Source organism: Lissotriton helveticus, chromosome 8, assembly GCF_964261635.1.
Source record: "Lissotriton helveticus chromosome 8, aLisHel1.1, whole genome shotgun sequence".
NCBI classification, from domain to species: domain Eukaryota; kingdom Metazoa; phylum Chordata; class Amphibia; order Caudata; family Salamandridae; genus Lissotriton; species Lissotriton helveticus.
The window spans coordinates 778,349,061-778,374,907 of NC_136069.1; the positions used below are offsets into that span (position 1 = coordinate 778,349,061).

The 25,847-nt window shown below is 43.5% G+C and overlaps 1 protein-coding gene across 1 annotated transcript in view; it reads right to left on the reverse strand.

Moving 5' to 3' along the window:
- The window catches only part of LOC144773802 (uncharacterized), a 3,430,469-nt gene that overhangs the window by 2,457,883 nt on the left and 946,739 nt on the right, over nt 1-25,847 (reverse strand). Inside the window, exon 7 of the mRNA XM_078658904.1 lies at nt 21,258-21,329. Coding sequence (XP_078515030.1) covers nt 21,258-21,329 — 72 coding nt within the window. The remainder of the gene's footprint in view (nt 1-21,257; nt 21,330-25,847) is intronic.

The window sequence follows — 25,847 nt, forward strand, 5'->3', positions numbered from 1 at the left end:
ATTTCTCATCGCTATAGTATTGGTTTTATCTGTTCAATGTTGTGATATCTTTTATGGCGAATACTGCCAAAATAATGAATCTGATGATGATGTAAAGGAACTTTATAATTAGGCTCAGATTTCACTCGTACAAAACCAGTTAAAGTTAGCTGAGCTAATGATAACTCGCGCCACAGCAGTGCACTGCTTATGACCTCACATATTACATCACTCATGACATGTTCAGTGACATCAATGATGACATCACTGATGACATCATCAAGTTAGTGTGTTTTTAAGAGTGTATGGGTGTTAAACATATATACTAACTTACTACAAAAGTTAGATTAGTACACTAGTTGTACTACTAATAATGAGTGATACTATCTCTAACATGTATGACTGTATCAGTGTGTCAGTTGTTGTGTGAGTGGCTGTATAGTTGTATAGGTAGGTATGTGAGTAGCTGTGTGGATGAGTGAGAGGGTGTGTCAGTGGCTCTATGGGTGACTGAGAGGCTGTGCGAATGACTGTATCGGTGAGTGAGTGGGTGTCTGAATGGCTGTATGAGTGAGTGACTAGGTGTGTAAGTGGCTTTTTGGGTGAGTGAGCAGCTGAGTGAGTGTTTGGTTAAGTGTGTTGGTGTATGAGTGGCTGTATTGGAGAGTGTTTAAATAACTGTTTGGGTGAGTAAGCAGATATGGGAGTGCTTGTATGGATGTGTGAATGGATATGTATGTGGTTTTGTGAGTGTGGAGTGCTTGTATTGGTGAGTGAGTGACTGTGTTGAGAGGCTCTATGGGATGGTGTCTAGCTGTAAAGGTGAATATGTCTGTGTGTGAGTAGACATATGGGTGAGTGCACTGCTGTGTGGGTGAGTGACTTGTGTGATTGTCTGTATGGATGAGTGAATGTTTGTGTGAGTGGCTGTATGAATGAGTGTGAGGGAGTGTGAGTGGCTCTATGGAGGAGTGAGTGGGCTGTGTAATACTTGTATGAGTTAGTGAATGGATATGTAAGTTGTTGTGTGAGTGTGTGAGTGGGTGTACAATAGGTTGTATGAGGGTATGATTAGCTGTATGAATGGTTCTGTGGATGATGTCATCAGTTATGTCATTTGAGAAGTCATCAGTGATGCTACTGACCATGTCATGAGTGCTGTAATATGTGAGGTCATAAAAAGTGCATTGCTGGGGCTTAAGTTATAGTTAGCTCAGGTAACTATAACTGCTGCATTTCCATGGTTCGGTACGAGTGAAATCCGAGCCTAACTATAATGTCCTGTTAACTTTATTTTCAATGAATTTCTAAGGTTTTTTAAATTCTATTTTCTAACTATAACATCACTGTAAACTTTGCTTTTTTCAGTGAATTTCTATATTTCTATGGTTTTCAAACTGATTGGTGAGCTTGCAGAGTGATGGAGAAAGGGGATGGTGCCTCTGACCGGCTCTCAGCAATCCCACTGTGTGGGACCTACTGCTGGTAACAGGAGGGCTTATTGGCCCCCAAGGACCCTCAGCATCCTAAGGGACTTCATCCCACAACAGGAGGCACATTTATAGAGCGTTGGAGAAAGGGGTGAGGCTACCCCCAGCTCTCAACAATCCTACTGTGTGAGACTTACTGCTGGTAACAGGAGGGCTTCTTAGCCCCCAAGGACCCTCAAGCAGTTAAGATGACTTAATCCCCCAACCAGTAGTGCACCAGGAGGCGCGTTTGCAAAGTGGTCGAGAAAGGGAGCGGGCTTCCCACATGCTCTCAGCAATCCTGCTACGTGGGACTTAATGGAGGTAACAGGAGGGGTTGTCAGTCCCCAACGAACCTCAGCAGACAAGAGGACTTCATCCCCCAACCAGCAGTGCGCAAGGAGGTGTGTTTGCAGAGTTGTGGAAAAAGGGGGCTGGCCTGCCACAAACTTGCAGCAATCCTGCTGTGTGGGACTTACTGGAGGTAACAGGAGGGGTTGTTGGCCCCCAGGACCCTCAGCATCTAAGGGGATTTCATCCCCCAACCAGTAATACACCAGGAGGCACATTTGTGGAGTGGACATAGGGGACGGGCCTTGGATGACCTCTCAGCAACCCTGCTGTGTGGGACTTACTGGAGGTTACAGGAGGGTCTGTTGGCCCCCAAGGACCCAAATTCAGATTCAAATTGCTTTATTCGGTACCTTTTTCATGACCATAAAAGCATGCTAAAAACATAAAATAGCAAATACATAATTTGCACATTCTCTATTAATTTACAAACTACAGTCCATATTTCGATAAGGCTCCTAGGAAACTGTTCAGTACAAATTCATAAAAATCACCACATGGTACATAAAGTGCATTCGGTTTTAAGTATCACTCATAATAACATTTTGAGCATTATGTTATCCAACTTCAGTTCTCATAGTTTTCATAAGTTAAAGCCTCCAATTGGGAGTAAGTCTTTCTTTTCTTAATTGACATTTGAATAAAATTACAAGCAGCATTCATAACTTTTTCATCCTCCAAGCTACATATAATATTAAAAGCTTGGTTATAGTGATAATATGTATTTGTTTTGAAAAGGGGTTTCCAAGCGAATTTACAAATGTCCCTATAAAAATCACAAAATAATAAAAAATGCAGCGTGGTTTGAGACGATTTTCCATCGCATGGACAATTTGGTAATACATGATACCGTCTCCTCGTCTTGGGAAACGCAACCAAATAATGTAGGGTACCAAGTCTTAGTCTGGTCAGCAAGAACCTATTCTGGACATTTCTTACTGTAACAAGGTAGGGTTGTATGCCCATAAAAAAGGGCGTTCATAATAGGAAATAACACTTTGTTGTGTGCTTTGTTCATCCTCCCTTGCTTAGTCCATAGCAGCAATAAATCTTGTTTCCAGTTGTTTCTTGCTATATTCTAGAATAGACATAGGTTCTTTAGGCTCTAGGATTAATTTGCAGCTTTTTAATAAGGTTTATGTGTATTCAAGCCACAACATTGTTCTACTATTGTCTAGGGCCAAACAATCAAGTATTATGTGCTGTGTGAACCTAGCTTCTTCTCGTGTCCAAATCCCATGCCATAATGTTAACCCAGCTGTTTTTATAAAATCACTAATATAAGGGACAGACAGTTCTCTATGAGCTAAGCAATTAGATGTAGAGCTTGGGACTGATAGCAACCGTTTTAAAAACGTATTCTCCTGTATTTGGAGGATTGCAGTATGAGCTCTCCACCATAATGCTGCGCCACAACATGCAGTTGAAATAGCTTTGCTTCTATGTAGGGAGAGCATTTCCCTTACGGGTCTATTTCCTATTTTTTATGAGAATCTGAAAATTCCCTCTATACTTCGTATAAATTTGAAATTTGATGAGCCCCATGTGCCATTTTCATTAAACAATACACCCAAATAAGTAAAACTCAAAACTCTCTCAATAGCAATGCCATGCACATGGTGCTTTTTAATCGTCCTTTTCTTTTTGCCACAAGTCATGACAAAAGTTTTAGCTAGGTTCAATTTTAAGTCCTTTTCAGTCATAAAATGGGCACATTTTTCAATCCGACATTGCAACCCGTTTGCCGTCCTTGAAATAAGGACGGCATCGTCTGCATAGAGGAGCACTGGTGTGGTGCGAGGTTCCACTCTCGGTGCATCAGATTCTGTAGGAAACAATCAACATTATTTATATATAATGAGAATAATAGGGGTGCTAAAACGCACCCCTGTCTTATCCCACTGATTACCCTAAAATCCGGCGTGCAATCTCCTTTAAGTCCAAATCGGACTCTGGATAACAAAAAAGTATAAATCTGGGATAAATAAACAACAATATCTTGGGGGGCACCTATCTCAACCAGTGTTTGCCACAATTTTTCATGGTTTACCAGATCGAAGCCACTGGTAAGAGCCACAAAACAGAGATGTAGGGACCACCCTTTTGGTAGTGTATATTTTCCCACCAAGAGATCCGAGTTTACGCATTGTTCTATTGTCCCTGTACCTCCCCTAAACCCATACTGGGCCTCTGAGAGGATGTTATTCTCAGAGGCCCAGGTTTCTAATCTTCCCAATAGGACTCTCCCTGTCAATTTCGATGTAGAGTCAAGGAGTGATATAGGGCGATAACACTTTGCATTTCCTCTATCCCCCTTTTTTTCAATATAGGGACAATAATGATTTCAACCCAGGATGTAGGCAGTTTTCCATCAAGGGTGGCATCAACATTTTTTGTAAAACGGGTGACCAGAATTCGATATCATGCTTAAAAACATCAATAGGGACCCCGTCAAGGCCAGCGGCTTTACCACTAGCACTTTTATTAGGCACCCCTTTAATTTCTTCTAGAGTTATCAAATGTATCCCTACAGGTTCAACAGTTATAAAATAGTTTTCCTCCCTGTGCGGGGTGTTTATCCCGCTTGTTCCTCCAAAATGGGTTATCCAATCCGCATGGGCACTAGGATATCTATCATTACAGCAGTAGCATCTCCAAAAAAAGGGTAATTATTTGTTTTCCAAAACAAAGTTGCATCCCGAGTTGCTGCTGCTTGAACTAGTTTGTCCCAGGCATCTTCTCGGATCTCTGTTTTCCTAACATTCAGAGCTAAATTGTACTTTATCCTTAAGTCTCTTATTCCGACGTTGTTCCTAGGTTTAATTTTTCAAATATTTTTTAGTTCTCTATTCAACCTTGAACATTCCTGATTAAACCATCTAAGTTCTTGGTTATGTGCTTTGTTCTTCTGTTTTATTTTTAAAACGTCAGCTAATTCAGTTATGATGTTAGAAAATGCACCAATAATATCTGAATTAGTTGATGATTTGTCTAAACAGGTATCAATTTCATGTTGTTTCTTCCCTGCAAGATATTCCATAAACAAGGAGGGATTCACTCCTGACCTTTTTAATGAAACTCCATTGTTACCTTGAGGCACAAAATGTTCATCTGCTGCCTTCCCTCTTTTAGTCCCAGATATATTTATCTTCAAGGACAGGACTAAAGGGTGGTGATCGCTGAGGATACTTGCATAGACTATAAGGGGATCCACTAGATCCCTATATTGTTCAGTAAGAAAATATGATCAATAGTAGAAGATGATCTAGCACCTACAAAAGTATGGGTGGGCGATTGTTCATCTACAGCCTTTGGTTCCAAGATTGCTAGATCATATTTATGGATGGCAAAATTGATAGCTTCTCTATAAATATCATGGGGAAAGAGCGAAGTTTGATCTCCATAATCGTTTAAATGGCCACAATATTCCTTAGCTATTATTCTACATTTTTCAATGTTGAAATCACCTGCCCATATCACCCCCCATACCTATAAGGAAGCCATCAAGATCATTTTCTAGGGAATTAATCACCTTAGATCTCGTTTTATCAAAAATGTTGTTATAGAAATTTATCACAACAATGGGCTGATTCCCCTCAACTTTAAAATAAAATAATTGATAAAATTGCGAAGCAATATATGATATTTTTTAAACGAGGGAAGAGGATAATGAAAATGCGACTGCGAGGCCGTTTTTTACTCGTCCCATCCTCGATGGTGTAGCCTGAGTGCATATAGTTTGGTAACCATTTATAAAAAAGGGTTCAGTGTGCCACGTTTCTTGAAACATAATTAACGTACAGTTCTCAAAAGTTTTCAGCCACTCTTCATCATTTAATTTGGCTTTTACCCCTGCCACATTCCATGACATTATACTTAAATTGTCTTGCGAAAGTTGGCATGCACCAACCACTTGATTGATAATCATCGCATCCCTTTCACAAACTAAGGGCCACTGTTTCAGGGGTAGCTTTCTTACACAAACCTCTTTAGCTGGCATCCTACTCTCTTTTTTATATTGTGTCTTGTTATAATTGAGGTGGGCTTTCTGATCATCAGTGGATTTCATTACTTGTCAATCTATATCACTGCAGAGACTTAGTGGGAAAAATCTATTTAGAGGGGGAGCGATCCCCATTACTTCTGGCATTCCTAAATCGTTAATTTCATTATAACAGTGCTCATTTTTGGGATTATAAAAAATATCCAAGTGGAAAGACGGTAATGTGGTCACTTTGATATACAGTGGGCTTTACTATGAAATTACAAAACAAATGTAACAAATTATCCAACAATTCTCTACTGCAAAAATTCACTGTCACACAATCCCCATAACAATTTTTCTGTGAATTCCCTATCCAGCTTACTCTTCTCAACATTATAATGTTTTGCTGTAGTAGGTTAGTGTTAAGATTTAGCTTATTTGAGATCCAATGCACCACCTAATTTTTAAGTATGTCATATGAATCTTTCTAGGCCCCCCTCACTTTGGAGACGTTTTTCAAAATTATCACATAGGGGGTTGCCTGTCGGGGTAAATGTATAACATCAGCTAGGTTATTAGATTGCACTTCTTGCCCATTTGTCATTTTGGAGTTTTTCACTTTAACTGTGGTTTTCAAACCGTCTTTGTCCATTCTTGTTTGTTGGCCTAATTGAAAGTCATTTTTGTGTGGTAGTACTTGTGGTATCGATCTGAGCTGTGTTTTACTATGTGCAATCTGTAACCCATTTTGTACCCCAGAGCAATCTTTCTGTGTCTCAGCTGATGACTTTGTCGTCGATATTTTTTCTAAAATATTTGGCGAAGATAATTCTGAGACCAGTTCTAGTAGGTGTGTGACGTCTTTCTTCACTAGATCTATTTCTGTCATCAATCGACGTTAAAGGGTCGATTCCGATTCAGTAAAATCCCCTACGAATCGCCGTACAGAGCATTTTTCCCGTTCGAATCGTACACCTTCAACGTCCCCGTACGTACAATGAAGTACGATCCGAACCCAAAGCAGATGTCAGTACGAATCGTACGAAAGACCATACGACTTAAAAATACACACAAATCGCAATCGGAACATGCATTACGCGACGTCCGTACGGATTGAAGCAGCTTTTTACGAACCAGCAAATATGATTCGTTACAACAACACTCCGTACGACTCTTTTTCTACAGGAGTTTAAAACGTCCGTAAAAGCATATTTCGACTTGAACCGCGTGCAACACGGACCCCCCGGGTACGCGAGTGCACCCCATGATTGCAGGGGTATGGTGCATAGGGGTAAGGTACATCAGGGTACGGTGCGTAGGGGTACAGTGCATGGGTGTATGGTGCGTAGGTGTACGGTGCATAGGGGTATGGTGCGTACCCCCATGATTGCAGGGGTACGGTGCGTATGTGAATGTGTGGTTCTCCATACAAATTGCTCATACGACGTTTTCTGTACGAATCGCGTTCTCATTCCCCGGTCCGGGTCGTACTTGTCGGGTCGTACAGCATGTTTATGATTCGTACGGTTCACCGTGAGGGTCCTGTATCGTACGGATTTTCCCATGCTTTTCGTACGGTTCGCACACATTCGTACGTATTCTATTTCTACGGATCGTACTATGCGATTCGGACGGATTTGTACAATTCGTACGGAAACAGGTACGAATATGAATCGTCGTATGGATTTGTTTCCCGAATCGGAATCGACCCCTAAATGTTGTCCATTTTCCCAAGGAATTTTTTTAACAGATTTTCCAAATTCAATGATTTTTTAGCATAATTGGATGTATTTTCGTTAGGCATGCTCCCTTCATTTTTTGCTCCTTTATTGATTTTCGGTTTAGATGTAACCTTTTTCCACAGGTTTGATGTCGGTATTTCTTTTACTTTAGGAGGTTGTTGTTTCATTTTTTTTGGCTGGAGGGGAGACCAATTCCAGGGATTCGGATAGAACAGGAATTTCTAGCGGGGTTGCCATGCAGGGATTTTTCATACCTCTTGTGTTTGCTATAGTACTTACACATTGGCTAATAGATGTGGATTCAAACGCAGTGACCTTTTCACTTCCCTTGTCGCTATCCTTTAACACAGTGGACAGCAAAACAGTTTCCTTACTCCCTGCCTCTGTATGTGACTTTTTTATTACTGCATCCTGGGCATCCTTTTTGGCAGCAAGTTCTTCCACCTGAGTTTTTCATTATTAATTATCCCCACGGCACTTTTCAGAAAGATAATTATGGGTATATTTTTTGTGCAAGCCTTTCCCCCACTTGGCACCAATTTTCTCTTGCCCATGCTCTGTTAATTCACTTTATAGATTTGTATAGGCTTACAAGTATGATGTTTCTACGAAGGCCAAAAGGGGGTGGCCCAGCCCAGCCTTGGGATACCGTGCCCAGTTATTTTTTTATTAATAATAATTTTTTATTAGGGAGGAGGGTAGTGCATCCCCCTCCCCCGGACAATTTTGGACCCATGATCCCTATCCCCCAGGCCCCAGCCTTTAAAATAATAATAATAATAATTTGTAAACAGGGAGTGGTGTCACGCAGGCCCCTCCCCAGGCCAGTTGTGTGGCTTGGTAGGAACATTAATGCTCCTGGCAAACAACTATGTCCGGGGGTAGGCAACCCGGGACATTGCAAGAGCCGGACCTGGATGGTGGCGGTTCACAGGGCCAACTATTGCTCCAGGAAGGGGTCCTCCTCCTTTTTTGTATCAGAGTCTGCCCTGGGGAGGTCGCACTCTCAGGGGCCAAAAACAGCCTGGTAGACGGGGCCCTATGTACCCCCTACCAATTTAAAAATAGAATTTGGCCCTGGGGATATGGTTGTCCCCAGGCCTGAAGGGGTCATTGAGGTCCCCCAATCAACATGAAATAGCCTGAGGTAGGTGGAGGCCCCTGGGGCACAGGGGTTGTCTACGATGTCCCCATGATTTATTTTGTATTTGCCCTGGGGAATTGGTGATCCCATTTCTTATCAATAAGTCCCAGAAAGGTGGATGTCCCTGGTGCACAAGGAGGGGGGGCCCCATGCCCCCTCTCCCATATTATTTAATGTATGCCCTCATGACCCAGGACCTGGCCCATTTGGAGGCTAAATAATTTAAAAGCGTGGTAGCCCGAGCTTTTTTTTTTTTTTTTTTTAAATGTTGGCGGGATTCTTCTGTGCTCTCCCCCACCCGACCGAGGGACCTAGGGTGTCAGAGAATTACTACACTCCCCTTTTCTCTTTTTTTTTACATTTCTGGTGTAATAATAATTAATAATAATAATAATAATAATAATAATAGTAATAATTTTGTTTGTTTGAGTAGCTGTATGGGTGTCTGAGAGTCTGTGTGGGTGGCTGAGGGGGTGTGTGGCTGCCTGTTTGGATGAGTCAGTGGGTGAGTCAGTGACATATAGGTGAGTAACTGGTATGTGAAAGGCAGTACAGGTTAATGATGGGGTATATGAGCGACTGTATGGGTGAATGAGCGAATGTGGCTGTATGGGTGAGTGTGTGCTTGTGTCAGTGACTGTATAGGTGAGTGAGAATGTGTTAGTATGTGTCTGAGTAAGTAAGAGGGTGTGTGTGTGTGTGTAACTGTATGTGTGAGTAAGTGGATTTGTGATTTACTGTATGAGTAAGTGACTAGTTGTGTGTGTAGTCTATTGGTGACTGACCAGTGTGTGAGTGGCTGTATGGGTGTATGAGTGGATATGTCAGAGGCTGTATTAGTGAGTGAGTGGGTATATGAGTGGCTGTACTTGTGAATGAGTGGATGTGTGTGTAGATCTATGAATCAGTGAGTAGGGGCCAGATGTAGGTAACCAAATATCAGTCGGTAAATTCCGAAAATACCGAATTTCAGCCTTTACCGACCTGTATTTGGCTTTTGAGATGTAGGGGACACAAAAACATCTGAATCTGTAAATTTACCGATTCGGTAAAGTTTCCGATTCGGTAAATTTACCGATTCTGTAAATTTACCAAATCGGTAAAGTTTCCGAATCGGTAAATTTACCGAATCGGTAAATTTACCGAATCGGAAATTAAGAAATGGAAAAAATGACTATTGAGATGTAGGTAACCTCTTAAATACCGAATTTGCATGAAATTCGTTATTTAAGAGTCGGTATTTACTATGGGTTGAAATCAGGTGGTAACCAGGTGCAGGCTATAAAAAAGGCCCCAAAATGAAACAGTTTCACCAGAATGGCGGCATTCTACGTGATTGTGAGGCGGCTACGGCTACAGGCAGAAGGAGAGAGGGTCTGGAGAAGGGAGGAGCAGTGTACAGATAGAGGATCACCCTATTCCAGCTGAGCCAGAGATCCTACAAAGGTACAGGCTAGACCCCCAAACCATCCTGGACCTTATCAGGGACCTCCACCCACTGTTGGACTTCCCAACCCCAAGGGCGCACGCCATCCCACCCCATGTGCAGGTGCTGTGCAGCCTACACCTGCTTGTATCTGGGAGTTACCAGAGTGTGGTTCTGCGGTAGGTGGGGTGTCCCAGAGCTGCCTGGCCCGTTTCTTTAAGAAATTCCTAGACGCCATGTTGCAGAGAATGCATTACTACATCAGCTTCCCTGCAACGCATGCAGAACTGCTCAGGACCAAGACAGACTTTTATCAGATGGCGCATTTCCCCAACATCATTGGCTGTATTAATGGAACCAACATACCAATATGTCCACCTGCTGCCCCAGAGTACATTTATAGGAACAGGAAGTCCACCCACACCATAAATGTACAGGTGATCTGTGATTCCAAGTACATCATCACGGACATAGTAGCCAAATTTCCCGGGAGTACCCACGACTCTTACATCTTCCAAAACAGTGGGATCTACACACGCCTGACAGCGGGGGAAGTTGGCAAAGGATACTTGCTAGGTAACACACTGTGTGAAACTCCCTTGATACATATTGCAGATGGATGTGTTTGTGTGCATATGAGTAATGTTTTTTCTTGTTACAAATAGGGGACAGTGCATATGCCCTCCGGTCCTTCATCCTCACACCCTACCTCAACCCTTCAACACCCAGCCAGAGGAGATACAACAGGGCACACAAATCTACCAGAAACATTGTGGAGCGCACCTTTGGTCTGTGGAAGAGCAGGTTTCGCTGCCTACATAAAAGTGGAGGGGCCCGCCAGTACACACCAGTCACCTGCTGCAAGATGATTGCAGCCTGTGCAATGTTGCACAACCTTGCGGTTCAGAAGGGCACCGACGTTGATATCTCTGATTATGAGGACCATGATGACGAGCAACCAGTGCCTGAACCACACACAGCTGGAGTTGCCACACCAACTGATAGCAGACACAGACGGGAAGAGATCACACGCAACTTTTTTTAAGTAAGTAAAGAGACACAGACAGGTGGAGTATGCACCCAACGTAGTTTAATTGTGTCACTACGTAGGTTTCTAAAGCACAAATATGCAACACAAATTATTTACATTCGATGATGTGAGTCCTGGGTCACTCCCCCATGAACTAAAATAATCATTTGCGTCCACGCTTACCAGTGCCAGTTGTTTGGTGCTCACTGTGCTCACTTTGCGTTTGGGCTGTAGCCTCAGCATGGCGCCTGCTGCTCCTCCTTGTCTCTACGACAAGGGAGCTTGCCATGCTGCTCCTACTTGTGCTCTCTTCACTCTCTGGCACATCTAGAGCAGCAGTGTGTGCTGTTTGTGCATTTAACAAGGCCTCAAGAGCACTGGTCATCCTGGTGATGCCCCTAGTGACCTCATTACTGTTTTAGGTTAGTCCCTCCTGCATGTTTATGCTTTTCCTGCATAGCAGGGATGTGGCCAGGCGGTGGCCAGGCGCTTGATGGCTTTATTTTGTTGATGCGCCCGCTGCCTTTCCTTGCGCCTTGATGCAAATTCATTGTCTAGTTTGGTGCACAGAAGCTGCACCAATTGTGACATTTCACGCATCCCTGCAGCCATCTCTTTGTTGACATCTACTAGTTCCTTGATGCCCTTTCCTATGTCTCCCAAGTTGTTGTTCAGGTTCCTCATTTGGCGCTGTCAAGACATGATGGCTTTTCCCTGCATCCGCTGGATTTTTACCATGCTCCCCTCCAGGCCACGGAACACACTTGAACCCTCCACACGTGCAGCTGCACTGCTTTCTTAGACTCTGCGGCGTATTGCGCCAGTATGGCCCACCTCTGCACTGGACTGCAGTGTGGCAGAGCTACCATCCACAGGCAAGGTGTGTGTGTGTCTTCCCCCTCCATGTCACCTGCTGCTGACTCCATTTCCAATAGTGGGGCTACAACAAGCCTCCTGCTTTGTTGTGATGCAGGTGTTGTCTCATGCAGTGATGCTGGCATTTCTGGGGATGACAGCAACAGAGGGGATTGTGATCGTTCTGGGGAAGCCTGCAACTCTGGAGCAATTTCTGTGTCTTGTGAAGGAGGATGGCTACTTGGTGCACCTGTGTCCTGTGATACATTCTGTGCACTTGGACCTGGCTCCTGACTCTCATCCCTCTCTGGTGCCGTGCCTTCAGTCTCCTGGGAACGCCTGCGAGATGTGTCACCTGTGGACATATGAGCGTACATTAGCTAAGCGCTGCTGTCTCACAGTCACTACAATTAAATCTTTGTCACTTTCGCTTTATTCTGTCTGCAATCATTTCCCTAACTTGCTGGTTGCTGTGCTGTATGACATGGTCTTTCATTTCCTGACTACATGTCCCATGATGCATTGCTCCTGTATAGTGCTAGCAGTACTGGACTGGGGTTCACTTAGACACAAAGGGTAAAGGTAAGGATGATGGTGTGGGGGGAATGTTGTGCATGCATCTTACCTTTTCTGCTTGGAGCTCTGGCTGAGCTGTCTACTTCTTCCAGTCCGCAGACGCTGTCAGGTTCTATGGTTGAGGCCACCATCTCCTCCAGGTCAGTAAGGGGGGGGGGGGGTGCTGGGTTCTTCCCTCCACCAGTTTTGGTTGCCTGCTTGTGGTGTTCAGACATTTTTTTTTGTTTGGCTCCTGAGGTCGTAGAACCTCTTTTTCAGGTCATCTGTGTCTCTGGTAGTCACTCCAACTGCATTTACTTTGTCATGTATGTCCAGCCAGAGTTTCCTTTTGGCAGATTCTGCCACAGTGAGGGACTGCCTGCCAAACAGTTTTTGGTGCACCTTCAACACCTCCTCAACAAGGACCTGCAGCTCCATGCTGCTGAATTTCAGTTTCCTCCTCCTCTCTGGCTGCTCTTTGTCTTTGCTGCTTGCCATTTTTCAAATTTAAAAGTGCACAAAACTCTTTCTGCTGCTCAGGGACTCTCTGCTCCAACTGCCTCTCCAGAAGCTTCTAATTAGTTGCAGCTGCCTGTGTAGCCACTTCCTGGTAGGGAAGGGGAGGGTGGTAGCACCTGATGGGCTGCCTACTTAAGTTTCACTATTGTTTGCTTTCCGATTCGGTATTTCCCATTCATTCCTAAGAGCCAAAAGGCCCATTGGAATGAATGGGGATTACCGATTCGGTAAATACCGATTCGGTAAATACCGAATGTCCGATTCCGATTTTTACTGCATCTGTATTATTTACCGATTTTTTTATCTACATATCATTTACCGATTCTAAAATACCCATTCGGTAAAATTCGGTATTTTAAAATCGGTAAATTTGGATTACCTACATCTGGCCCTAGGTGTGTAATTACTGGTATGGGTCTGTGAATGGGTTTTTGAATGGTTGTGTGGGAGTGGGTGTATGAAAGGTTCTACGGGGGTATGACTAGGTACGTCAGTGATTCAGTGGATGATGTAACATGTGAGGGCATAAGTAGTGCAATGTGGGGGCGCGAGTTATATGATTTTGTACGAGTGAAATCTGAGCCTAACTATAGCATCCATTTAACCTTTGGTTTTACAGTAAATTTCTAACGTTTTTAATAAATAATAATTCCTAACTACAACGTCCCTGTAACCTTGTTTCACTTAATTTCTGTGTGTTTATTAAAGTAGTAATCACATTTGCAGAATGATGGTCAAAGTGGGCGGAGCCTCTGACCAGCTCTCAGAAATCCCGCTGTTTAGGGCTTACATGAGGTAAAAGGAGGGCTTCTAGGCCCCCAAGATCCTTCAAGAGTAAGGTGGACTTCATCCCCCAATCAGTAGTGCACCGGGAGGCGTGTTATCAATGTGGTGGAAAAAGGAGGCTTGGCCTCCGAAGAACTCTTAGCAATAAAACTATGAGGGACTCACTGGGGGTAACAGGAGTGGTAGTTTGCCAACAAGGACAGCCTTTTCTTTTTTACCTATATATAATTAAAAGGGAGGAGGACCAAGGCCGATTTCAGCCCTATAGACCCCATCCCCACGGGCCTGGCCTGTAGAGTGGGTGCCCCGGTCCCACCCAGGGCACCCACTTACATTTGTTGGGGACCACAGGAAGCCTAAAGGCTCCAATGATCCCTGACAGCTCCCCACCTCCTGAGGGAGCCGGCATTGCTTTGAGATGCAGAGATCTGCTGAAAATGCTGCTCCATGGATCTCAAAGCAATTTTTCTGTTTTCCTGTCATTGGAGAACGGGCAGGGAAACAGATACATGCTCCGCTTTTACCAAATGGCATCTGCTTATATATACAGACCCCCCCTCAGACGTGACAAAGGATATCAAAGGTCGAGAATCAGAGACCTGCTCTCTGTATACTCCCCCTCCCAGCTGTCCTCTACACTTCAAAGTCTCACCACCTTGGTTGCTGCTTTGCCCAGGGGATGACCATCATTGGGGGAGATTTCAATGCAGTTATGGACCCCGACCTTGACACTGCTAGGGCCCCGTCAAACTCCAGAGTCGCTCACTCCAATCTTCTGTGGAACTGGGCTGCCATTCTAGGTTCCAGGGATGTTTGAAGACTTTGGCACCCGAAGATTGACTGAACACCCACACATCGGCTTCCCATCACATGCATGCACGAATAGATTACTTTTTCATGCCGGCCCTGGACTGTCGAGCAATTCGGGGTATCGCCATCCTCCCCAGAGGTTTATCAGACCACTCTCCAGTCGAGTAAAGATGGGCAACTTCCCTGAATCTTCGCACCCAATTTGGCGGTTAAACACCTGGTTTCTCAAGGACAAGGAATTCAGGGACCAAGTAGGTGATGAGCTTCACCAGTACTTTACCACCAATCAGGGCTCAGTTCCCTCTCCAGGCACCCTATGGGAGGCTGGTAAGGCCACCATCCGGGGCTTCGCCAAGGGCCAGCTCAAACTCCAGCGTGCAGAGCAGGACTCACGGATCACGTTCCTGGAGGCCCAGGCTCTCCAAATTGAGGCTCACCCTCCAGAGGAGAGAACTGAAGCCCAGAATAGGAGACTAGCGTTTCTGAGGGACAAGATTAAGCATGCATCCCTGGAAGCCGTCAAGCTTCTCTGGAGATCCTTCATGGTGCGAGTATACGGGTGGGAAGATACAAATGGGAAACTCCTCCAGCGTCAGGCCACATACCCCATGGCCAATTGTATAATTCCCAAGGTGATTGACTTGGACAGAGTGATCAGCGAGCCCCGGTGGTGGTGGCCCACAGCTTTGCCACATGCTACGCCACTCTTTGTTCTGCATAGCCCCCCAGTCTCTCACTCCCGAGATCCTTCGATGCGACTCAGCGAATCTGAGGCGGAAGCGCTGGACGTCCCTGTCAATCCAGAGGAGGTCAACAATGCCATATCACGCATGGCCACTGGTAAGACACCACGGCCAGACGGACTCCCGCAGGAGTTTTACGCATCCTACCGGGATACGCTGGTCCCCCACCTCCTAGAAGTACATCAGGGGCGGCTGATCATAGCTCTTCCGTCCCAAGAAGGACACGGCTACCATCGTGGTGATCCCTAAGTCTCAGCCTCCCTCAAAGCACTGCCCCGACTACCTCCCCATTTCTCTTATTAATTCGGAGCTCAAAATATTTGCCTCTGTCTTAGCTAACCGCATAGGATGTACCTGGCCAAACTGGTCCACCCCGGGGTTTGGTGCTCCCTTCCGCAGCCTGGTCAAGACGTTATACTGTCAGCCGTGGGCCCAGGTACTAGTCAACAGAGCTATGTTGCGCCCCTTTCCCATTGGGAGATGCACGAGGCAGGGATGCCCCCTCTCGCCCCTCCTTTTTGCATTGGTGATGGAGCCCTTTGCCAGTCTTGTCCGATCTGAAAAGCTCATCACGGGGTGGAAATGGCCAGGCTTAGAGGAGGATAAGATTACCCTCTACGCAGATGACGTTCTGCTATTTTTAGCAGACCCAGCCCAGTTGGAACCAAGTGTCTCCGGCCCTGAGTATTTTCGAACAAACCCCCAGTCTTCGATTGAACTCGGCTAAATGTGTCCTGGTCGCCCTTCACCTCTCGAGAGAGTGCTTTGATTGGCAGTCACCGATACCTCTTTGGCGACAGTCCTTTAAATACCTGGGGATCTGGGTCACCCTCCTCCCCGACCGAGCTTGGTCACTCAACGTAACCCCGCTACTGAAAAAGGTCTGTGCTGACCTCCTCAAATGGCATGCGCTGCCGTTGAACCCAGTGGGCAGAATAGCTCTATCCAAAATGATGGTTTTGCCCAGATTCCTTTACATGATCCAGAACTTAGACCTCTCCTTCTCACGATCGTGGTTCCGAGAGATGGACAGCTTGGCCACCAAGTTCTTGTGGGGAGGTCGAAGGCCTCGGCTGGTCCCTGCCCATTGCCGGATCCCACCATTCAATGGCGGGCTGGGGATGACGAATTTGTATATTTACTATTTAGCTACTTGGCTCCTCACCTTGCATGGCTTTTTTACTGGGGGCTGGTCAGACCCGGCATACCGCTTGGAACTGCACATCCTGGGCCTGTATAACGTTCAAGGGGTGCTGTATGAGGACACCATTTACCAAACTCTGCCTGAGGTCAAGCATAGGGTGGCTTTTGGCTTGGCGGGTTTCTTTGCACCATACCTGCTGGTCGGCTAAATTGACCCAATATACCCCATTGTGTCGGGGCACATAACTCCGGGAGGCCGCCAACCTCTCTCGTTTTGGGGCCTGGGATCTCATTGGGGTTTCACAACTGGGGGATGTCTGGGGTGGGAACCACATAAGCACCTTTCAAGATTTGCAGACCTGGGACTCCCTTCACACTTCCCAGTTTTACCATTACCTGCAGTTACACCATGCCCTCCATTCTCATATCTCAGAAGGCACCTCCCTGAACGAATGTAGCCCGCCCGAAGCTCAGATCATGACCGGTAACTAGGGGAAGGGGGGTATCTCCTGTATTTACCTATCTCTTACTAACACCGCCCCCAACACACTATTCCAACTCAGGGACAGATGGGAGGGGTGGCTCGGTTACTTGGACGACGCCGATTGGAGGGACGCATTGATGGCTCCCAAAACAGTCACATCCTCTGCAAGGTTCCGCCTAGTTCAAGTATATTACCTCCATGCTGCCTACCTCACACCGCTGCGCCTCCACTGCGCTGGACTTCGGCCCGATGCTTCCTGTACCCGCTGCAACCACCCACAAGCTGACTTTTATCACATGGTATGGCTTTGCTCCACAATCACGCCAACTGGGAATCAGTGACAGGAGAGCTTACTGAGGTTCTGGGCTGGGAGGCCTTCCTTGACCCAATGACCGTGCTTCTGGGTATCACCGAGGGGTTGGATGGCTCCAGAGCTGAAAAACTCTTTCTAAACACGTCATTGATGGTAGCTAAGAGGCACATTGCGCCCAACTGGCTGAACTTGGCTGCTCCCACCATGGCACGTTGGCGCAGGGTGGTGGATTGGTGCGCTGCACAGGAACGACCCCAGTACGAGGCCATTGGATGCCCGAAAAAGTTTTGCAGAATGTGGGTCAAATGGGTCAGGGTGATAGAGGATTGATGCTTTCTCTGAACAACTGAGGACTGGGATGGGTGCAGCGATGTCTTCTCCTTGACTATCAACTCATGTATGCTGGTGTACTACTATTTCATTTTTGCTTTGCACTGATAACTGTACACAATGCTGGTATTGTTTTCTCTTGTTGGTTTCTCATAAAATCAATAAAACTTGGTTATAAAAAAAAAGGTTGCAAATCAAGACGTAATACTATCTCATGATATTCCAAAAACAAATCCAGTGTGAAAGATACCTTTGCTACTTTAAGTGTTTTCAGCATTTCACTTGTGTTCGGTAGAGGATGCCTGTCAACCTAGATGGCAGCATTCAGGTCTTCCAAATCCACACACAATCGCAAACCGCCATTACTCTTCTTTGCCCTCACTGCTCAACCCCTTCAATTCCTGTTTAAACTTTGCTCTCATAATGATTGGAACGCCTCGGGCTTACGAGCCTTGGTAATAGCTGCCTCCTGCAACACAATCTTACGCATGCACCCTTTAAGTACTCCCTGCTCATTGCTAAATACTAAAAGAAACTCGTCCACAAACGGTGTTCACCCCACTGCACACAATTGTGACTGTGTTCCCAAAACTTGATCATGATTAGGGTCTACTCGTATGAACAAACTTCTCTGTTGCAGCTAACCTAAAAGAAAAGTTCCGTCCATGGCAAATTAAACTTTAGAGGGAACTGCTGTCCCTTGTAATTCACATTTAACTTCAATAAATTAATGGGTGTGTTGCCACATGCTAGTAAATAGACATCACAAGGTCTAAGAAAATGATTGGAAAATGTATATAAGTACTCTTCCCCAATAAGCCTCTCCCAGGCACCTGAATCGCCATCACCCTCACATTTTCTCCATCAATGTTGATGATGCAAAACAGATTATCCTTGATTGAACCCTTGGTTTCTCTTACTCATCCTAGCCTTCCTCCAATTACTCTGGCAAAAAGCGCTGTAAGTTGGCATTTCCTGCATGTTTGGCCAACAGCAGGATATGAGTCATCTTTTGTAAATTACCCTTCAACCTGTACTTGAAAGTAGTCAAAATACTTTTGTCCCCAAATTAAAGAAATATAACGTGCAGCCTCATCCCCTTTCAACACATGGACACCTTTTGAACTGCTTGCACCTTTTCTCTCGATGATAACTATTACGAACTTTCATCAGTCATTTCCGCTCTAATCATTATATCTAAAGTCATTTGTAAAGTTAACACTTCCATGTTCAATACATTTTCGTGCACCTTCTAGTTATTAGCATTCAGTGATAACTAGTCCCTCATCATCTCATCAAAGGTCATCAGTGATCTCAACCCAGCAACATAGCTCTCGACAGATTCACCTGGAAACTGACTCCTTTCAGAAACTTGACGTGTTCTACCACAAGAGCTGGACTGGCTACCGGGCATTTTGGTGCTGTGGGCTGATTTTGTTGATATGGACCTACGTGTGCTTAAACAATTCGTTTTGCTATGTTTATTTAGAAGCACATGCAGGTCCCCATCAACTAAATCCGCCACCACCGCAGTGAAATCAGCCCCCAGCTTGGCAGCACACCAAAACGCCTGGTAGCCAGTCCGGCCCTGATTAGTGTTGCTAGCACCTCATTTTTTTAAACAAAAATTCAAATTCAGTTTTCCTAACGCGGCCTCATGCTAACCTGTGTCATCATCCTTTTCTTTTTCATCCACAAGGGATGGAAGATATTTTATTATTTATCTCCTTTCACCTCCAAGGCAGTGCTTAAGCATGGCTAATTTTCCAGCTGCTCTACAAATATCACCACCCAGTGTTTGAAAGTTTGCCTCAAATCCATCTCTCTAATCCTCTTAGAGTACCATAGCCCAACCTGGGGCATGTAAAAAATGATAGGTGCCACAAAAAACCTTCCATGATACCAGATAAAATAATATATTGTCAAACTAGTTGAATTACCCCCAAAGACTTATGCACAGAGAATTTGCAATATACTGTTAATATTTGAATTTGACAGCCTCTATCCAAAGCAGGCTTTAAATTTAAAGCGCCTGAACTGGTCCCCACATTCCATTCTAAAGTATCTACTCACCAACCTTCCATTACACACAGGATGCAACAAGCACCATTAATCCATTGTGTTCACTCGGGAGCCGCAGATGTTGAAAGCATCCAAAAGCTCTTGGTAAGATACCTGGGTAGAATGAGGAATCACCAGGGGAACTCTATCTGGAAAGATTGATTGCCTCAGTAAGTTCTTTTTATTTTACAGAACCTTGGGGCTTCAGCTGTAGACAGAGACGTAACACAGGCCTATGAAGCCCCAGGCGGAGCAGAGGGGCCCTCAAACCTTTAAAGGACATTCAATTTATCAGAGGGGCCCCATTGAGCCGAAGACCATTCTATAGAGGGGTCCTATCATTTTACGTTATGCCACTGGCTGTAGTTTCCTGTTCTCCTGTATCCCAGGAGATACTGGGACATCCAGCTTCAATTTCTCTGAAATACTACCTGATAATAAGGGGCAGCCGTTATGGGTCACATTATATGATAGATATGTTGGTTTCTGTTTATAAGTTAATTGGATGATTCACTCTCTTACTCACACGACTAACTCGAACAATAGATATCTGTAGTTTGTTCAAGAGATTATAGTTCTACCTGCATATTCAGACACCTACAATCCTCAAAAAGCCATTCAATGGTGGCAACCAAACTAATGAATTGGTAGCAGATACATCTCAAACATGAGTTCACTTTTAGGTTGTTCACTACCAACTAGCCTCAGTACCACTAAGTATGAATTTTTGCTAACAATATTTATGTTCAGTAAGGTGGGTCTGTGAACTTATCACTCTGTATCGTCATAGCTTAAAGCATTTTACAGGTGAGGCACTCAGCATATAACTTATGCAATCTATTAACCAACCGCAATAAATAATATTTTTATCTAACTGCTATACGGGTTTAACCTTTTCCTAATATTTTGTTTTTATAAAGTACCTCACTAAACTCTGCTCTAGTTTAAATTGCTATTCCTCAAATTTTCTAGACATTTTGCTAACAAGATATACAATATGAAGCCTTTGCAATGCCGAAAAGCTTTTTAGAACAATAACTACAGTACATATTCAGAAAATTAAGTACAGAGTATACATTCACCACCAGCTAGCTTCAATTCCACTAAGTATGAGTATAAGATCTGGCTTAAAATATTTATGTTCAGTAATTTGTGTCTGTGAACTTGTTACACTATATCCTGCGAAGCACTCAGGATATAATGTATGCAATCTATTAATCAACCCCTATAAACAATATTTCCATCTGACTCTTATTCGCTTCTACTTTTTTCCAAGTATGTTGTTTTTGCAAAGAAATGCCTCACTCAGGTCTGCTCTAGTTTAAATAGCTATTCCTCAAATTTTCGAGCTATTGTGCTAACACAAAATACAATGGGTTCTCCAAACCGGTCCTGGAGGGCCGGATCCATGCCAGATGTCTTGCGGCACAGAAAATCTGACACTTTTAAACCAATAACTAGAGTTCATATTAAGAAACTGCAGTAAGAGTATTCATGTAATCTATCCTATATATTTTTCAGACAAAACTTACCTTTTCGATTTGAAATAGATTTTCTTCTTAACGTTGATGACCTTACAATTTTCAAGGAAGAGAGTTTTTTATCTGCAGGCAAAATGAACATATAGTATGTATAAACATTCATATGCTTAAACATTAGCCACCTACCAGTCAAAACATGTTTCAATACTGCCACTATATTGCCTAACGTCTGAAAAGATAATTGTAATTTATCAGATCAGGAGCGGTCTCTTCCTTTGTAATTGTTACTTGTTTGAATGAACCTTTGTTCATCACAATAAAAGGCTATCTTAAAATATGCTGGAGCAGTGAAGATGGAGGGCATGAAGTAAATGAAAAGAGCCTAAAATGTAAGAAGTGCAGTTATTTCAGAAGCAAACAACTTTTCTTATTATTGAGTCTATCTCCCTACACTCACTCTGGGCTATTCATAAGGAAGGCATTGAACTGAAGGATGGGAGCATTATAAGCCTGAGGCAAAAGAATTTCTGATTCAGTTCAAAAAAGCCCTGTCCCTAGGACGTTGATAATTGGTATATTTTTTAACAATAGAAAAGCCAGATATCAGTTTCTACTACTCCATCACCAGACTTTTCCAATGTTAATCTTCAGGTGTGCTCACATATATCGTCTAAAATTGTTAAAAAAGACTAGAGAAGTTCCTTGTGAGATTTCAAAGAGACAGTCAGGATGAACACATAAATGATGTCTACACCCACACTTTTCGTAGTACATCAACAGTGCAAAAAAATGTGTGGAGAGCAAAATGACCCCTCACGGGCGCACCACCCTCGGGGTTACTGGGTGGTACTCACCAACGAAAACAACTGAAAAATGCAAGGAGTAACCAACATTCACTCCTTTTGTGACAAAAAGTGATTAAAATTAACAAACACACCTTACACACAACTTTATTCCTAATTTTTAGGCGTGATTTGTTGAATTAAAAAGGCTGGTAGCTAGCTCTGCATACTATTACCTAATGGCATTAGGTAATGCCTTTTTGGAATAGAAAATAATTTCTGAGCCAGGGCTTCTAATCCCAGCCATGGTGTTATTATCCTGAAAAACGTGCTTGGGAATGTCAGTTCTTCAAATTAAATAAAATTAGGTGTTTACACATGGAAAGCAATAGACTAGTACTACTTTTTAGCTTTTAATCTTATTTTGGAAGTATGCGAATGACACATCGGCAATGTTAAAAATATTGGGCGATATGTATCAAGCATTTTCGCATTCGCAAAGGCCGAAATTCGCAGAATTTCGACCTTCGCGAATGCGAATTCTCTATATGGTATGTATTAAACAAATGTGGTACAAAATAAGGAATCGCACAATTTGCTATTCCTTATTTTGCGATTGCATTTAAGGAATCGCAAAACTTGCGATTCCTTAAATGCAATGTATGATGCAATAAAATATTGCTAATTGTTCCTAAGGAATTGCAAATTACCACCAACTTCAAGTTGGTGGTAAGTTGCGAATTCCTGTTAAAAAGCATTTTATTCAAAAACAAAAGGTGCCATGTGATGCTCATACATGCCCTTAGTGCATGTATGTGCGCCATATGCGCACACATGTCATTTTCAGGGGTGCAGCAGGGTGTCCTTTGGACACCCCTGCACCCTTGAAAATAATCTCAATTTGCGATTAGCTAATTGCTAATCACACATTTCCCCTTCATTCCTATGGGCCTCCTGGCCCATAGAAATGAATGGGAAATTATTCCTTAATTGCGATTAGCAATTTGCTAATCGCAATTAAGAAATATTAAGAAATCGCTAAAAAGTAGCTGATTTCTACATACATTCCATTGTGCGATTCCTAAATAGCGATTCCTTAAAAATCGCTATTTAGGAATCGCACAATGGAATGTTGATACATATCGCCCATAGTAACAAACATGCAACAGTGAGTTGCATTAACTCATCCCAAAGGCATGCGGATGACTGACTTGCTGTTGCACGTTAAATGAAACAGAGACAAAAACCTACACTCCCTGTTACCCTTAGCCCAAATACACATCCCTCGGACAATAGGCATAAGTTGAAAGTTTAAGCCTTCTTGCACCCACATCTGATAATACCAGCACACAAACCCCAGAGAAAAAGGCACAGACTTCAGCAGCATTAGAGTTATTAATGCTGATCCAGCACAAACTCACTGGCTGCATTACAGCTCTAGGCGTCTGGTGAGATGTTAACTTAATGCAAACAATTTAGTTGTAGACATTCTCTGATAAGCAGGTACATCATATGAATGTTTCTCCGTTGTTACAATAGACTAAAGATTACAACGACATTTTGTCAATAAGGGAGCCTCCTCTTGTTTTTACGCTGCTGCTATGAACTACTTTTCTGCCATCAGCTGAACACCTAGTAGGATTCTATCTGCCGAGACATAACCTCAATCTTGTGACCTCAAAGCCTCAATATCACCACCACCAGTTATTCTGTGATCAGGTATCCCATTTTTTATGTTCTGTGAAATACATCCTTCTAAAAATCTCTCACCCTTAGTCACACCGTCAAATAAGGAAAAGCAAGCAATCCACAGTCCTACATCTCTAGCAGCTCCAGATGTCGCCAGGAATATGTTTTGCATCTGTTGTGGGGTTAGGTAACACGTTTTTTTGCCAGCGTATCTCAGTTTCTTTAATATAATTGTGATACTGTTCTCCAACTGTTTCCTAATGTTAGTAGTTGTCTCATCACTGCATGTGTCAGTGGCTGCCTGCCCTCACTATTCCAAGTCTCTGAGAAAATATTCAATAGCGGTCAAAATGCTAGGAAATGTCCTGTTGGGATATCAAATACTAGCAAACTCTCGAAAGTATGTTAAGTACTGCCACTTAGTACACCTATCACCGTCCTTTCCATAGCGTCTAATTAGCTATTTTTACTACCATTATGAAACTAAAAAGATATCCCAGAAGAACGTGAGGAGCACATGCTGCTATTGTGACTGTGCAGACAATACTTTATTTCAGCAATACTTAGCCATTAACTCATACATATAATCATATTTCTGCTGTTGTGCAAATATGTGTGTACATTTGTCGTTCCGCAGTGTGACTGAATAACATAAACCAACTTGCAAATGAAATTGGCAATTGGTGTTTGTGCTGGAATATTCTGTGTGTATGTCTGCCCTAGATTAAATCTGGGATCATGGAATTATTATCTCTAAACAAGCACTGTGGTAGTTTAATTTGGCTAGAAATAAAGTAATAAATTCGTTGTGCTAAAGCTAATTTTTTTAGCTAGCGCCACTGTGCCTATTGCTGTAAGGAATAACTGCTTTCAGAAGGATGACAATTGGCGCATACTTGTTACTGTTTATTTGAAAATTCCACAGTTTAAATTTTTGGCCGTATGATAAACTGAACCCCTAAGTATCTGAAGGCATTCTTCGCACAAGCTATACACACACACAGCGTAAATCTCAATTGACAGGTCTAATAGGGAAAATACAAGATTCCTGGTTGTTTATAATCAAGCTCAAAATGTCTTAGTTTTGGATCCTAATACCTTTCACCGTCACCTAGGTATAATAAAGCATTGGCCTTATCAAGGCAGATCGAATGCATGTAATTTCCTCTTCCAATTCTCATAAACCCGTTCCAGAAAATATTTTGCTACTGTAGGTTTCATCGAAAAGTGAACAAAAGAGGGACAACGGACACCCTTGTCTAATGCCTCTATATATAGGCCAGAATAAGATACTGTTTGCCCTGTTTGTACTCTAGCACTTGGATCAGAGTAGATGGAGCACTAAGAGGTAATGCACAAGTGAGCAATATCATACAAGCGACTGACAGTAGGGTGCGAGCAAAACCATGCAAATAATTAAACAAGACGCAGATTTTATGGGGGGGGGGGGGGTCATGGCTTGATGCCGGTGAGAATGGCTAGTGGAGTGCTGGGGCAGCTTGGGAGGGGTTTCTTCCCTCCTTGCGGACAAAGCTATCCAGCACCTTTAGGAGCGGAGTCCTTCCAAATTTGAAGGACTATAATTCTCAATATACTGCTCACTTCTACCCGGTAAGCAGAATTATCATGTTTTCCTGCGTTTTTGGCCGGCATGTTTCCCTCACAGGACTCGCGCCCGCCATTTTGTTTTTGCTGCTTGTGGATCTCCTCACCACAACAGATAATATGCTTCACATGCTGTAAATGGTGCCTGCATTTTCCTCTTCTGCTTTATATTGTGGACAATCCTTCGTTGGGCAACAAGTACTTTTCATTTAAGGATGCCAAAATAATAATGCTGTCTCCTCATATTCGAACTTTAGGCATATTTATCTTTGTTTCACTGGAGCAAAATCTTCAGCAATTTCCTTGCATTTTCACTACATATGAGATGCTTATGAAAACAAGTTACTTACCTGTAACTGTGGTTCCCCAGTATTGGTAACTTTCATAGATTCCCATGCTTTTGTATCATTTCCCGTCGTCGGAATGGGGGTCTCTGTAACAAAAAACCATAGCAGTAGGTACAAAAGAAAACAAAAAGGCCTAGGCCTCATTCCCTTTTGTAGCATATCTGCCTCTTTTTGTAAAAGAGACCAAACTTAGGCATCAGCCAATCAGAAGAGCCTCA